The 16,453-nt window shown below is 34.9% G+C and overlaps 1 protein-coding gene across 2 annotated transcripts; it reads left to right on the plus strand.

The window, feature by feature from the left end:
• The first annotated feature begins 1,786 nt into the window (after positions 1–1,786).
• On the plus strand, positions 1,787–5,700 carry LOC21393410. Of its 2 annotated transcripts, none has more exons than XM_024176201.1 (5): positions 1,787–2,297; positions 3,229–3,362; positions 4,037–4,184; positions 4,347–4,453; positions 5,293–5,700. In XM_024176201.1, exons 1-5 carry the CDS (start codon positions 1,949–1,951, stop codon positions 5,332–5,334), a joined length of 780 nt encoding a protein of 259 aa, XP_024031969.1. In that variant the 5' UTR covers positions 1,787–1,948; the 3' UTR covers positions 5,335–5,700. The 2 variants fall into 2 exon arrangements, with proteins under 2 accessions (XP_024031969.1, XP_024031970.1); XM_024176202.1 differs by having other exon boundaries at positions 4,347–4,404.
• The last annotated feature ends 10,753 nt before the right edge of the window (positions 5,701–16,453 follow it).

Below are 16,453 nucleotides of genomic sequence, written 5' to 3' on the forward strand. Positions count from 1 at the left end.
AAAATTAGGAATTCATCAGGCCCAGAAAACCAACCATGGTCCAAATTCCAACAGGTTGGGCCGGCTCCAAGGCAAACAAATTCTTGTGCGTTTTTCTTTCCCACCGCCCTTTTTTCTTCGACAAAAGTGACAACATAAATGGACTTAGCCGTTGCAACGAAATTTTATTGCAATGTCCAAAGGAAGGTTAAATGAGTAAATCAATAAACTAGAAGTCTTTATATACAGTCTAGTGACATCCTCTGCTTTCACAATCAACTTGTCTTAATCTCGGAAACAGCAACTATTTGCTCAAAACATTAACTTCCAACAAACAAACTAACTAACTAACAACTTTTTTTTTTTTTTTTTTGACTTCAATAAACCAGAAAACAGAATGGACAGAGATATTTTTTGTGCTAGTGAAGGAAAGATGATGATTATCACCACCGACTTTTTCTCAAATATATTGGAAGACCTGGCCCAATTTTACGTCATTACTTCTTTTGTTTTTTTCTTTTCTTTTCTTTTCTTTTTCCGCTCACTTCTTTTGTTTTCTTTTTCTTTTTCTTTTCTTAGGACTTTTGTTAATTTTCTGTATCCTTTTTGAGCTACCCTTTGGAGTATTGGAAAGCCCCTCAAAAAAGTCCAAAGATAACCCCTTTGGTGTCCGAAGGGCTACATATATTGATATATACTATTATTAAACAGTGCAAAAAAAAGGCCTTTGCTTTTCACCCAATTTTAGTTGCTTGTGTATTTATTTATTTTGAGATAATTACACTACATGGAAGAATTTATATTTTAAGTTAAATTTTAATATTACAAAAATAATAAAAAATGGCATAATAATTATCATAATAATATCACCTTTGTCTATTATATAATAATGTGGTCTTTTAATGATATAAGTTTGTCTAGTAAAGAGAAGGGGAAAAAAAGAGCATAAAATACATTTTATTACAATATACAGATTAAAATTTTTTCGGAGTTAAAACTATTTTTATTTTTCATTATAGGGTTCTTCTATAATATATACAAGTTAAAATTGTTTTTACCCATAAAATATTTTTTATTTTTGCCACTTTTCTTCTTTCGGTGAATTGCTGCTGCATAAACTTTGAATCTTGATAGTTAACCTCCTAAATTTTTCATACAGTTGCAATTTGATCTAAATAGATTACACTATTTAATTGATAACCGCAATTGCAACTCAAATTTTTGGTATTTTATCCTCTGAACATTTCGTGCGGTCGGTAAATTTCCTTTTGACCTTTTAATTTTAACAGACAACCTCTTTTTCCGGCCACAAATTTAAACAGCCAAATCAATTTAAGCTACATGGCAACGGTTTAGAAGTTTATTAGATTAATACTTAGGCCTCGTTCACTTCGCGAATTTGAGTTTTCAATTCGAGCTGAGATGTGACATTTTCTGAGAACTTTTCACTATAACAGAAAAAGTTAGATGTGACATTTCTGAGAGTTTTTTACTATAAAAACTTAAAACTGAAAATTCAAATCGGTAAAATGAACGAGGCGTAGCCAACATTAAAAGCTTAGGGGAGGTTTTTCAAAGCACGAAAAATTTATGGGGCTCAGATTTAAAAAAAAAAAAAAAAAAAAAAAAAAGAAAAAATTTTTTTTTCGTACCCTCTTACAATATCTTCAATTATAAATTAAAAAAATAAATAAGAGTTTATTATCTAAGAACCTTTGGAACTCCCGAAAAGCCCACTGCCCCACTCCCTCAAACGAACCACAACTGGATTTCCAACTCCTCACGTGTGTAGTGTGTACCACTCACACACACATCTGTCTCTCTCTCTCTCTCCTCTAGCTCTCTCTCTCTACAATATTCAAGAATAGATTCCTTGTCACCTACAGGAACATCCTCCAATGGAATAAAAATCTATCCAAAAAAAAAAAAACAAGCCAGAGAAAAAGGAAGAAGTGGATCTAAGAAAAATATGGGTGCGCAATTGAGAAGCACCACCCGTAATAATCACTACATTCGCGCCCTTAACGAAGCCTATTATTCTCTGGCACAAACGACATCATCACAGTCATGGTTGTCTACGTCCTTGCTGTCGTTTTCTTCACCCACTAGCCCGTTTCTGCTCAATAGGAAGAATTCTCTTGGTCTGATTACCACCGCCAAAACAGGAGGGAAAAACGACGTCGTAGGAAGAGAGAGAAGAAGAAATGGGATTGTTGTGGCGTCAAGCAACGTCGGAGCGGCGCCGTTTTGGGATGGTTGGACGCCTGAAAAGGCTTCCTCCGCTCCTTCCCTTAGCGACATCCTTTGGCCTTCTGCAGGTTTGAAATCTTATATTGTTGGATACAAATATTATTGCTTTTGCATTTTGCAATGTAAAAACTGGAAAAGAAGAAATTGTAATAGAAAAATGAAATAATTATTAACTGTTTGGTTTATATATTTGAACAGTTAAATTTTTTTCACCCAAAAAAAATATTGTAGTAAAAAAATTTAAATCATGATTGGAATATGCAAACAAATTAAGAGTGCGTTTGGTTTAAAAATTCGTATCATAATTTAAATTATGATTCGTTACAATATTTTCTCTCATAAAAAATATATATAAATTAAAAATAATTTTAAAAATATCAACTAAACGCCCTCTAAACCTCATTGTCTTTGGGTGGATAATATGATGCAACCTTATTCTTAGCTACATTGTTGGGCCCAACCTAACCTGAATGTGAGAGTGGGATATGAAAGTAGAAGAATTACAGTAAGATATGAAAAATATTTTATTAGTAATAAAATTTATCGCCATATCACATTACATTAAGAGTATGTTTGTTTTACAATTTAAATTAAGAATTTTAATTGTGTATGTGAAAGAAAAATACTGTAATAAAAAAATTAAATTTGAATTCTTATAAGAGAAAATATTATAGTAATACAACTTGAGTTTTGACTTAAATAGTAAAAGGAACAAGACCTAAAACAAATTATGATATTTTAACAGAATTTATTGTATATTTGACAGTTTAGAACCGTGTTCTTATTATAACTTTTTTTTTCCTACCTTATTAAGAAATGAAATTATCTAACCAAAAAAATCTTGAAAATTTGAGAAAGTTATTGACACCAACTATCATGCCTATTCGTTGGACTCAACTTGTATCGGTTGACCATGATTTGATGCTGAATTGGCGAATTATTGGTCTTAAAGTAATAACGGAGACAAAAATAATTGAATCCTAATGTTACTTGTGATAGGGGCCTTTGCGGCAATGGCGTTATTGGGAAAGATGGATCAGATATTGGCACCCAAAGGAGTTTCAATGACAATTGCGCCCTTAGGGGCTGTTTGTGCTGTCCTATTTGCCACACCATCATCCCCTGGTGCTAAGGTACTTGCTCTCTGGCCCATAGTAGATTCTTTTTTTTTTCTTTTTTTTTTTTTTGAATTTAGAAGTGGGAAATTTGAACTTTACGTGTTGTAATGCAATCAGATATGAAAATATAACTAGACAATGCCTGCAATCTCATGTAATACATATATTTCATTTGGACAGTGCAAGTCTTGACCATGAATCCATGATATGTATGTAGGAAGGCAATACTAGCTATCTTGCTAAGAGTAGCTCCTATGTGTTTGGCAATAAGATTTGAAATATCCTCCCCAATTCAATAACTGATGATACAGTGGTTGCAGGCGTAGCCTAATCGTAAATCCACACCCTTGCTTGCAATGTTGAGGTCTAAAGTTCGACTCCCTCACCCTAGTTCAAAAGAAATAATTAATTCTGCAAATGTATACTTTCATTGCCCAATACCTATACAAAAAGATTGCAGGAATCATTTCTTCAAGAATATTACCATACATTTCTAATCAAATTCAGTTGCAGCATATGAATACAAACTCTACAATGATAAGGAACTTCTAATTCTGCTCACTTAGTTAACAAATTTTGCAAATGGGGGGTTCACTCGGTTTAGTACCACAAATAGTAAATTTGTCTCCTAGGTTTGTTTCCATGACATGAATTTGGCTAACCAAACTTTCACTTTTGGCATACTGCAGAAGTACAACATGTTCATGGCCCAAATCGGTTGTGCAGCCATCGGTGTTCTAGCATTCTCTATATTTGGTCCGGGATGGCTCGCTAGGAGCTCTGCGCTTGCTGCTTCCATAGCTTTCATGATTTTCACGCGTTCTACTCATCCACCAGGTATCAAGTACTGATACACACGCTAGCTTCCAAAAAATGTTTATCTTTTGGTGCTTATGACACAGCCAGTTATTTGCTTTCTGCTTTCTGCCTTCTGGCTTCTTATTCAGCTTCTTTATAAGCTAATGACTCAGTTACTTATATGGTCTATACAATATGCAGCTGCCAGCTTGCCGATATTGTTCATCGATGGAGCTAAGTTGCATTCCTTGAATTTCTGGTATGCATTGTTCCCGGGTGCTGCCGGCTGTGTTCTCCTCTGTTTGATTGTATGTTTTCCTCCGAGCTATATAAAATTGCAAGGAACACTTTACTTTTAAGAAATTATAACAATAATAAAGCAGATTAGGTACTTGGTAACTAAGGGGGCAAAAGGTTGAGTTCATGAGTTCATGCATCCATTTAGATGGAGTATGTTGCTGAATCTCTAGAAGCTACATATTAATCTTAGAACTGAAGTTTTTTTTTTTTCATGTAGTGCTATAAATTTTTCTAGCTATAACACTACGTCAAGAAGCCACTTTTTCTAATTAATCTTAGAACTGTATTAGTAGCCACTTTTTTGAAGTTTTTTTTTAGCTATACGTAGCCACATGCCTTAAAGTACAAGGAAAATGCAGGTCTCATGTTAGGTCTTGGACGGTATTTTCGCCACATTTAAAACGAGCACCAAGCAACGTTGAGTTTGACCGTACAAACTCTGCTCATTCAGGATATTGTCTGATCTTCCAAGTTCGAACCTGAGCTCTGCACTTCGAAACCTGCCATTATTACTGACTAGTCTCTGATGGCCTGTAAATACCCCCAATAATAGTGATGCCACAAAACTAACACATGGATGATGCTTTTAGTATTTAGAAGAGGGCATCGGTAGTGCTAGCAGCACTACCCACAATTAATGCATAAGATCCATCTATCGTACCAGCACTACAAATTCCAATTAGCACTTTGGTGGTGCCAAAAATCAATACGAGAGAAAAAGGCTTAGATATTCTACGGTGATAAAAACACTACTAAATTATCACCTTCAACTTTTTAGTGGCAAGACTGAAAAGTTTTCTTATTTTCCTGAGGGATAGCTGACCTCTCTCTTTCTTTACTTTTGCAGCAAGAAGTGGTGGTCTACTTGAGGAACAACCTCAAATTTTGACCTTGATCTGCAAAAGCAAATACATTAACATGCTTTTCCCTCATCAAATTCGGCGCAACGGTTCGTCAGAACTTCCAATGGAAAAGGATCATATTGGAAGGCCTCGGAGTATCGTTACCAGCATTTTTTCCACTCCAATAACGTGAGCAAGTTCTTTTTAAACTCTACGAAAGAGTTCTCATAAAATGTTTATGAAAACCTTGGCCAAGATTGATGCACAAGAACTTGATACTGATACGATTCTAAAGTCGTTAAATTCACTGGGAAGAAAATTGGGATTAAGAACATTGCTCGCAAGCCAAAGAAAGCCATTTCTTTTGTGTATAAACTGTATTTATGAATGAGCAATAAAAGATTCGTCTCATCTAGCCATGTCATTCTTTTTTTATTTATTTATTTTTCCTTTATGGTTTGTCTTTCAATTGGTGTTGCATTGTGCTTTTAGCCGATTGAATGCTATTCTTCATGCTCATGCCAAAGGTGTGAAAAAAAAAAGGGAAAGAGACGAGCAAGGCGTTTGAAGTTGACATATTGAGCCAAGTAAATTAAAGGAGAGTTTTATAACATATATATGCACATATTTATTGCATTTTATAGGATTTGAACCTAGAACTCAATCCATTAAACGTGGCTCTCACGTAACGATTTATAGTATATTTATAATATAATAGATATGAGTATTATTTTAATTTGGTAGAGAGATGATTTTTCTCTCTTTTATACACAATAGATAGAGTATTAATAGAATGAGAGAATGAGGAAATGATAATTCTCTTCATTAATCGTAAATGGAGCCAAGAACAGAATATATAGGCAAGTTGCCTTTACACTGAGAAGAGGTCACACACCTCAAAGAAGACAGCTCAGCTAACAAAAACAGAAAGAATAACAAAATAACAATACGCGCTGACCACGATACATGTTGCACACTACATGCTGCACACTACACGATGAGTTTGTTATAACAGAAATATTAATATGCTAATACTCCCCCTTAAGATGGAGTGTATATGTTGTGAACTCCCATCTTGCCTAAAAGACTATGAAAATGAGAGGGATGAAGGGCCTTGGTAAAGATGTCTGCAAGTTGATTGTGTGTAGAAACGTGTAGAGTCTTCAAAACACCGGCTTGGATACTGGATTGGCAGCGATGTGGAGAGCTGCTTGATTATCACAAAAAAGGAGAGTTGGAGCAAGGTGATTCACCTACAAGTCTTTAAGAAGGGCAAGTAACCAAACAATTTCACATGTGACGTTGGCCATGCACCGGTACTCCGCTTCTGAAGATGAGCGCAAGACCGTAGGCTATTTTTTGGACTTCCAAGAGATGAGAGAGGAACCTAAAAAGACACAAAACCAGAGATGGAACGCCTGGTATCGAGGCACTGAGTCCAATCTGAGTCTGCAAATGCCTTGAGATGTGGTGTATAATTAGAGGAAAAGAAAAGACCTTCGCCCGGGGTCCGTTTAATGTATTGCAAGATCCGAAAAACTGATTGGAGATGTGAAGTACGTGGGGCTGCCAAAAACTGATTGAGACGATTTACTAAAAAGCTAATATCTGGCCGTGTAATGGTGAGATACAACAACTTCCCAATTTGTCGGTAGGTTGTTGGATCAGTGATCAACTCTCCTTCATCTTTGGAGAGCTTCAGATTGGTTGCCATAGGAATGTTCACAGGTTTGCACCCCAAATAACCAACTTTAGAGAGTAACTCCAAGGCATAGTTGCGTTGAAAAATTGAAATCCTTGCAGTTGAACGAGCGATTTCCAGACCCAATAAATATTTGAGGGGGCCGAGGTCCTTCATCTTGAACCATTTGCAAAGAGCTGATTTCAGGTTATTAACAACATCTGGATCATTGCTTGCAATGACAATGTCATCTACGTAGACTAGGAGTGCCAAGAAGGACGTGCCAATCCGTTTTGTGAATAAGGAATGATCACTAGCGGATTGATGAAGCCTTCAGATGACAGAGCACTAGAGAATTTGTGAAACCACTGTCGTGAGGCTTGCTTCAAGCCATATATGGATTTATGCAACCGGCAGACAGCATTAGGAAGTAGAGTCTCCCCCTTTCCTAATGAATATCTAGGGGGAAGGTCCATGTAAACTTCCTCATCAAGATCCCCATGGAGAAATGCATTAGTGACATCAAGTTGAGTAAGAGACCAATTACAAACAGCAGCCAAAGATAATAGAAGTTTGACAGTGACAAGCTTCGCTACTAGAGAGAAAGTATCAAGGAAATCAATACCTTCTTGTTGTGTGAAACCCTTGGCGACAAGTTGAGCTTTATGCCTCTCCACTGTCCCATCTGCTCAGTGTTTTACCTTATACACCCACTTGCAACCAACTGAATGTTTGCCAGCGGGTAATGAACAAATGGACCAAGTATGATTGCTTTCCAAAGCTTGTAGCTCAACATCCATAGCATCCATTCATTTCTGAGACTTAATAGCTTGAGAAAAAGTATGGAGTTCACTTTGTGAAGATATTGCTAACATAAAGGTACGGTGAGGTTGGGACAATTTGTGGTAACTTAAGAATGATGAGATAGGATACAAAACAGGTGGGGAACCTAAAAGGGACGAGTTTGATGAGGGTTGTGAGACTAGATAGCAATGGTAATCAGACAAATAGGACAGTCTCTTGGTGATACGAGTTTGACGAGAAGGAACAAGAGAAGATGGACATGCTGAGTCAAGCTGATTTACTGAATTGGGCTGATTGTGATGTTGGACTGTGTCAGACACCGGTGGGACACTTTTGGGAAGAACACGGTCACTAAAGAAGGAAACAACTTCATCTGAAATTGGAGAGCTAGCAAATGAAAAATGGATTCATGAAAAACAATATTTCTGGAGATATATATTTTGTTGCTCTCTAGGTCAAAAAGTTTATATCCTTTGACACCAAACGGATAACCAAGGAACACCGAAGCTCGAGCACGAGGAGTGAATTTGTGACATTGACTAGGAAGAGTAGATCCATAACACAAACATCCAAAAGTGCGAAGGTGACTATAGGAAGGCCTTTTGTGGTGTAACAATTCAAAGGGTGTCTTATTGGCTAATAGTGGTGATGGTGTGCGATTGATCAAATATACAGCAGTGAGAACACAATCTCCCCAGTAACATAATGGAACGTGAGACTGAAAAAATAGTGCACGAGCTGCATTCAGCAGATGCTGGTGTTTTCGTTCAACTACTGAATTTTGCTCTGGTGTCTCAACACATGAGGGAGAATTCCTTTAGACCGAAAAAAATCACGGAAGGAAAGCTCTGGAGCATTATCAGACCTAACAGACTTAATGCAAGTGCTGTATTGAGTGGAAACCATGTTAAAAAAATCAGGAAAAACATTGAGAACATCTGATTTTGCACATAAAAGGTACACCCAAGTTGCACGTGTACAATCATCAACAATAGTGAGAAAATATATATGGCCAGCTGTTGTGTTAATATGAAATGGACCCCAAATGTCAATATGAACCAAATCAAATGGTTGTGCAGACATATTATTATTGGAAATAAAAGGGAGACGTTTTTGCTTTGCCATGTGACAAATTTGGCAATGAGAATACAGATGAGACAAAGAGTTAGGAATATGTAATTCATTATGTAGGATCTGAAGTTTTACAGAGGATGGGTGTCCAAGGCGACAATGCCAAACATCAGATTTTGATAAAGCAGAACAAGAAGAAAATGAATAACATATCTTATTTCCTAGCTCTAGAAAGTAAAGATTATTTTGTCTTCTACCCTTCCCAATCGTCCAATCCTGAATGAGGTCATGAATTACACATGAATCGGAAAAAAAATTAGCACAACAGTGATGAGTTCGAGTGAGTGAACTAACGATGAGCAGATTAAATGCAAATTTAGGAACGAATAAGACAACATGTAGGATGAGAGTGGATGACAGCTTAACAAACCTTATTCGAGTGATTTCAACAGCGTGACCGTTAGGAAGAGTTACTGTGATACCGTGAATAGGGCTAGAGTGATAAAATTGAGAAAGGTCACAACAAACATGGTGGGTTGCACCTGTATCCATAATCCAAGCACCACGATTCACAGTGAAATGCGAAATAGAAAGGGATGAGGGATTACCACCTAGAACGTGAGAGATAGAAGGACTGTTTGTAGCTGGAATTTCAGGTGAGTCGTCGATCTGATGTTGGAACTATAAGCTGAGGTAGGCGATGAGTTACTGCACTTGATCCACCGAGAGTGTGCTGGGCGAAAAGCTCGTAGATGCATCTGGATAAGCTGTGACCAGATTTGTGGATTGGAGGAAGCTAGGTCGGTTCTGAGGTGCAAAGCTAGGGCGGCTCTGAGATGCATCAGGATAAGTTGTGACCAGCTTTGTGGATTGAAGGGAGCTGGGCTGAGCTGAGGTTTGGGCTCTGATAAGTGCATGAAAATGCATTTAAATTGTTTATAATTGCTAAATAAATTAAGTTTTAATTAAATATTTTTGTGGAATTAATATTTTGTGGAAGTATTTGATTTTAATTTAATTTAATTTGTTTTGTAGGGAAATAAGACATTTGGGCCAAAAACAAAAGAAAAAAGAAAATGAAGCCCATCAACAGCCGTCCGCCAGCCGAGCCGAGCCACGCAAGCCCCATCGTTGCCACGTGTCATTTTCTGGCACGCTTCTGCCGCGTGGGACCCAGCTATCCCCGCACACACGCGCGCTTGGCGCGCACGGCCCTCCTCCCCGGGCGAGTTCCTTCCACGCGAGCGTCTCTATTCTTCTGCGTGGGTCCCGCGTGCAGCATTTTCCTCCCATAGCGCGCCACGTGTCCAAGGCAGAGCAACGTTTCTTCTCTCTTCGCGCAACACGTGTCCCACCCGTTTGGGATTCTTCAACTAGTGATCCGTTTTGGTTCCGTTGGATGTTTCAGCATTCACTCTCAGATTAAAGCCTTGTAAATCCAATTTATTTGGGTAAAACGTCCCCTTATTTGTGTTTATTTGCTTAGTGCTTTTTGACATCCTCAAAGACTCTATAAATTAGAGCTTTGTTAGAGGTATTAGGGGTTAATTTTTAGCCTAAGTTTAGACATATTTTTCTCTTTGGTGAGGTTAGAGAGAAACCTATATGTGAAGTGATCTTGAGTGGATTTTGATTATCCATTTATTCTTCAAAGTTTATATATTTGAGTGATTAATTTTCTTCTATCTTCTTCTAATTTCTCATATTGATATATTTTATTGTCAACTTTTATATAAATCTAGTCAAGTTCTTTTTATGTGATTGTTGCATGATACTATATATTGATAGATATTTTTTTATGAGTAGTCTTTTACTGCAATATTACCAATGGTATATTGTCGCTCTTAAATTTCTCTTAAGATGATTTTTCCTAATACTAAACGTAAGAATTTTACTCACTCGAAGACATTTTAATTCACATGTTCTTCAAATATATATTTTCCGATTGTTAGCTTGGAATGTGAAACTTTCAATTGAGTAATCTCAAAGATCAAAATCCATTCGGGTGAACGAAGCATATAGGAGAATCTCGACGCCTTACCAGTTTTAATTATATAATTTTCTCCTATATTTTTCTTACACTTAAACTTCTCAACAAAAATTTCATTCTCTTTTATTTTTACTTTATTATTTATCTCCTAAAGCTTTTTATTTACTAATCATTTCTTGTTCGATTTGTCACTTTCTCGTGGGATCGACCGTCCTAATTGTGCTACAATTGACAGCTTATTTTGTACACATTTGGGCGTAATCAGGCTCTTGATTTGGGCTTGAACCCAGGTGGGTATCCGTGTATCCTATAGCATTTGTCCACTGTATGGCCTGTAAGCCCACAATGGGAGCAGAAGGGGTGCTCACGTTTGGGCTTGTACTAGGAATTACCCATTGCAGTAGAAGAGGAAGACGAAGTAATGTTGAAAGCCATGGATTCTGATGATTGTCCACCGTGCCCAGTTCCGATACTCCTCTGCCTTTCTTCTTGGACAACAAGGTTGAAGATCTTGGCAACAGGAGGTAGTGGATCAAGCATAAGAATCTACCCACGTACTACAGAATAGGATTTGTTCAATCCCATTAAGAATTGCATTATGCATTCTTGCTCTTGATAGTCGATCCACGACTTCATACCGCCACAGGAACACACCGGAATTGGTTAGTAATTTTTCAGCTCATCCCACAGGATTTTAAGCTTGGTGTAATAAGTATTGACATCAAGCGACCCCTGAGATAAACCATGAAGCTACTGTTTAATTTGGAAGATCCGTGGAGCATTACTCTGGTGAAACCGATCGTGTAAATCTGTCCAAATGGCCTGAGTTGTGTCAAGGTACAATAGACTGTATGCAATCTCCTTGGAAACATAATTTAAGAGCCACGAGGTCACCATACTGTTACAACGGGACCATATTCCAGCATTTAGATCACCAGATCTGAGTTGCAAGACCGACCCATCCACAAAGCCGAGCTTGTTCTTGGTGTTGAGAGCCATCAGCATAGCACGACTCCAAGTGTTATAATTGGGGCCAGTGAGAAGATGTGATACGAGGACCATTCCCGGATGATCTCCATTGTCGAGGAAGAACGGACTACTAGCATTCTCCATCAACAAGTGCGACTCTTGAGCTGCAGCACCTTCAGAGGAATTCGAACTTATAGCCTGAAATCGATTATTGTGGTTGTTTTGGCCTCCGCGAGCCATTTGAAAAGAATAGTTACTGAGCAGTTGAAAAATAGCGCTCTGATACCATAATAGAATGAGAGAATGAAGAAATGATAATTCTCTTCATTAATCGTAAATGGAGCCAAGAACAAAATATATAGGCAAGTTGCCTTTACACTGAGAAGAGGTTACACACCCCAAAGAAGACAGCTCAGCTAACAAAAACAGAAAGAATAACAAAATAACAATACGCACCGACCACGATACATGTTGCACACTACACGATAAGTTTGTTATAACAGAAATATTAATATGCTAATAAGTATCGACACAAGAAACATTTTTATAGGAGTATTATCTTAGGCCTCGTTAACTTCGTATATTCGAGTTTTCAATTTGAGTTGAGATATGATATTTTCTTAAAATTTTTTACTGTAACAAAAAAAATTAGATATGATATTTTCTGAGAGCTTTTAATTGAAAAAATTTAAAATTAAAAATTTGAATTGATACGAGACCTTAATTTGATGGAGATCTGGGTTATTTATGGCCCCATTCATTTTGCTGATTCGAGTTTAGAATTCGAGTTTTACTATAGTAAAAAGCTCTCACAAACAATCACATCTAACTTTTTTGTTACAGTAAAAAATTTTTACATAAAATTATATATTAATTTAAATTAAAAATTTAAATCAACGAACTAAACGGACGTTATATATCTCTAGCTATTGAGAATACTGGCACAAGAAAAGCATTTTTTTCTCTTTTTTTAAGGGACGACACAGAAAACACTTATAGCAATATGATAAGTATATTTAAGAAAACGACAAAAACCCGTACGATAGATAATTTGTTATTTTAATGTATCGTCAGTTGAAATTTTGTTGTTTGTTCATATTAAGAGAGCCGTCAGTACTCGGTCAAAGAGACCTGAGTAATGAAGCAATTTATTTTAAATAAAATTCCTCACTAATAAAACAAGAGAAAAACCAATGACACAAAAGCTTTGAAATTCAAGTTGGTGATTCTGTTTAGAAGTTTTATATAGTAAAAGGAGAAATAAAAGGGCTGGTAGATCGATTTAATTAAAATTAAATGTAATTAAAAAATATACAGAATATATAATTTTTTATACATATTTAATGACTAAAAATTATTAAAAAAAATAAAATTATTGATAATGTTATTTTTTTTAATCCTAGGAGAAACTCCCCAAAGAAAAAAGAAAATTTCTGAAAACTATACTTTTTAGTTCTTTCCATCTTACACGTCTTGAATAAATTATATCTTAGACTCTTGACACGTAACCCGAACCACAGTTTTGAAAGAAAAAGTTCAAAATCAGTGACTAATTAAATCGGAAACTTGCATCATGGTGCAATATGTATTCATCGGATTGGTAGCTTAGTGATTAAAATAATATGAAAAATTACTTTAAAAATAATATGAAAAATTACATGACGTTTATAGTAACACTAGTTGAAACCGCCCGAGAGATTAAAAATATATTTATTAGGGTTTTATTTTGAGAAATAAAAAAATGTATAATAAGACAAAAAAAATAAGAATGAGAAACAAAAAAGACAAAAAAAGAAAAGAAAGAGAGAAAAAGAAAGGAAAGAATTAAAAAAATCACTTCCGAAGTGTTTTTATCAGAGGAACATGAGTTTTAAAAAAAAGAAGATTAGATAAAAATATGTATAATAAGAAATTATTTCGATGAGGAATTAAAGAGAAGTATATTCATAAAGGTCAATTTAAGAAAGGGAAAAAATTATAATAGAGTAAAAAAAATAAGAATGAAAAAGAGGGGAGACAAAAAAAAAAAAAAAGAAGAAGAAGAGAGGGAAAAAAATTACTGAAAGAAAAAAGTAAGAATGAAAAAAAAAAAAAAAAAAAAAGGGGACGAAAACTTAAAAAAAAAAAAAAAAAAAAGAAAACCTTGGAAGAGACGTTAAGGAATAAAAAAAAAAAAAAAAAATCTCACTTACGAAACGTTTTATCAGCAGACCATGATTTTTAGAAAAGAAAATCTAGATAGGGGTGTGCGTGAGAATAAATTATTTCAATGAAGAAAAAAGAAAGAAGAGAAAAAGGAAAAGAAAAATAAGGGATGAAAAAAAAAAAAACCTTGAAAGAAACGACTAGTGAAACTTATGGTGTGTTCGGCTGCCTCAAAAACTTAAAAAAAAAGTAACTCGAGTTTTAACTTTATTCAAGTTCATGTTCTTTTAAGTTTGAACTCAAGTTTAAACTTGAGTTTGAACTCGAGTTTGAGACTAAAATTTGAGTTTAAGTGTCCTCTTCAACTCGAGTTCAGAAACTCAAACTCAAATTAATGAACAATATTTTTTCTATTCTTAAAAATGCTATAACTTTTTCGTTTTAATCCTGATTGAGATGATTTTTTTCTATGCGTTGACAACGAAAAGACGAATAAAACCCCACCCAACGAAACGGCTAGTGAAACTATTCCCTTTGACTATGTTTAGTAGGTTGTATTACATTGTATTTATAAGGTGTATTGTACTGTGTTTTATTATCATAATACAATATGTTGTTTGTTGTCAATGACTCTGTGTCATGACTTATTGTATGAGGGATTAAAACGTAAAATTTTAAAATTTTAGGGCCAAAATGGATATTTGAAAATTCTTAGGGTATATATTTTTTCAAAAAAAAAAGCTGGGGTCAAATTTAAATTTTTTTTTTTAAATTTTACGGTTAAAGTTTTTAAAAATTTTAGGGTTAGAATATAACTTTATAAAAACAATGATCAAAATGTAATTTTTAAAAAATATAAATTGCATTGTGTACTCGTAATTTTTATATAATTATAGGTTCTGGGATAATATTTTACTTCTCAAACTTCTAATTTTGGTATGATAGTTCTTAAAATTTTGATTTTTAACAGTTTTAATCCTTGAAATTAAACTTTATGATTGATTTTTAAAATTTATTGTAGATATCACATTCGTGTCGCGTAATAATTTAAAATTTTACATAAACAATTACAATATGTGTAAATGTTATAGTTTTCAATAATTTTTAATAGTTATAAAGAAAAGAATTGTATATATACATAATAATTTTCAGTAAAGTTTTAAGTTATAAAGCAATTGACATATGATTGTCTTTGTTAATTTCAGAAATCGCTCGTCAATTTTAATGTTAGGAATCAAAACTATTAAGAAGAAATTTACTAATAATTAACCGTTTAAAAATCAAAATGTGACTATCCTCAAAGTTTAAGAACTAGTAGTACTAAGTAGGGATGTTAATGGGGCGCCCTATCCCTAATAGGTAGGTCTGACCCGCATATATTAGCTTGTGAGGCGGTGCGGGTTAAGACCCGTAAAATTGAGGTGCGGGTGCGGTTCGGGATGGGTCGAACCAAACCCGCACCATTATATCCTTAAAAAATTATATTTTGACCCTAAAATTTTTATAAAATATATTTTGACCCCAATACTTTTATAAAAATTACACTTTAACACTAAAATTTTTTAAAAATTTTATTTTGACCCTAAAACTTTTAAAAATTTATATTTTTACCCTAACTTTTTCAAAAATTATATTTTGACCTCAAAATTATTAAAATTTTACATTTTGACCCATTATACAATACGTCATGACACCAAACACTATATTGTATTATAATAATACAACATAATACAATACAATACAAGCTATCAAATGTAGCCTTAGTGTTTGTTTGAGGATTTCGGAGAACGGCGAAGAGGATCTTGAAATGTGAACCCATTTTTTCTTCTTTTTTTGTCAATTTAGTGATTTTATTTCTTTGGTCGACATTTTTTTTTTTTGGTTATTATCAGTTCGTTTATGGGCATTGGGTAATTTGTAAGTTTTGTTTATGGTCATATTTTTTTTTTTTAATTTCTACCGGTGCTCTTTGAAATTGAGCATTTATTTTCTTTTTTTCGTTTTTTTTTTCTTATAGGAATGAAATTTACTAGTCTTGGTCACGTTTGGTTAATGGATTAAAACTATGTGATTAGAATCATTTTTTATTTATGTGTATTTTTTGTGAGAAAAAATACTGTAACGAATCACGAACCATGATTCGAATCAGATGACGAATCCCTCAACAAAACAACCTCCAAGTAATCCTTCCTTATTTCCTACAAAAAAAAAAAAAGTGGGTTGGGGGCACCACCCCGCCCCGCAGGCCCGCTGGTTATTGACCCGCACTGCCCCGTTAAGCAATGTGGTGCGGATCATGCGTGGTGGATCTAAGCACGGGGCGGTGTGAGTCAGCTAAAAACCTGCCTCAATTTTCCGTTTATAAATCAATGATTAAAATAAAATTGAAGATAAACTTTAAAGACCGTTTATAAGACTAACCATAATTATTTCTTTTATATTAAACAACAATAGAGTCAATTTTCCGCACCCTACGGGAACTGGCGGCACGTGTGAGGTGGTCCCA

The sequence above is a fragment of the Morus notabilis genome, unplaced genomic scaffold (assembly GCF_000414095.1).
Source record: "Morus notabilis unplaced genomic scaffold, ASM41409v2 Scaffold1960, whole genome shotgun sequence".
NCBI lineage: Eukaryota > Viridiplantae > Streptophyta > Magnoliopsida > Rosales > Moraceae > Morus > Morus notabilis.

Bases quoted from the DNA above. Each gene is read 5' to 3' on its own strand.
- LOC21393410 (XM_024176201.1), top strand. From the start codon at position 1,949: ATGGGTGCGCAATTGAGAAGCACCACCCGTAATAATCACTACATTCGC. The intron at 2,298-3,228 runs GTTTGAAATCTT...TACTTGTGATAG, and splicing joins CATCCTTTGGCCTTCTGCAG to GGGCCTTTGCGGCAATGGCG. The intron at 3,363-4,036 runs GTACTTGCTCTC...GGCATACTGCAG, and splicing joins CATCATCCCCTGGTGCTAAG to AAGTACAACATGTTCATGGC.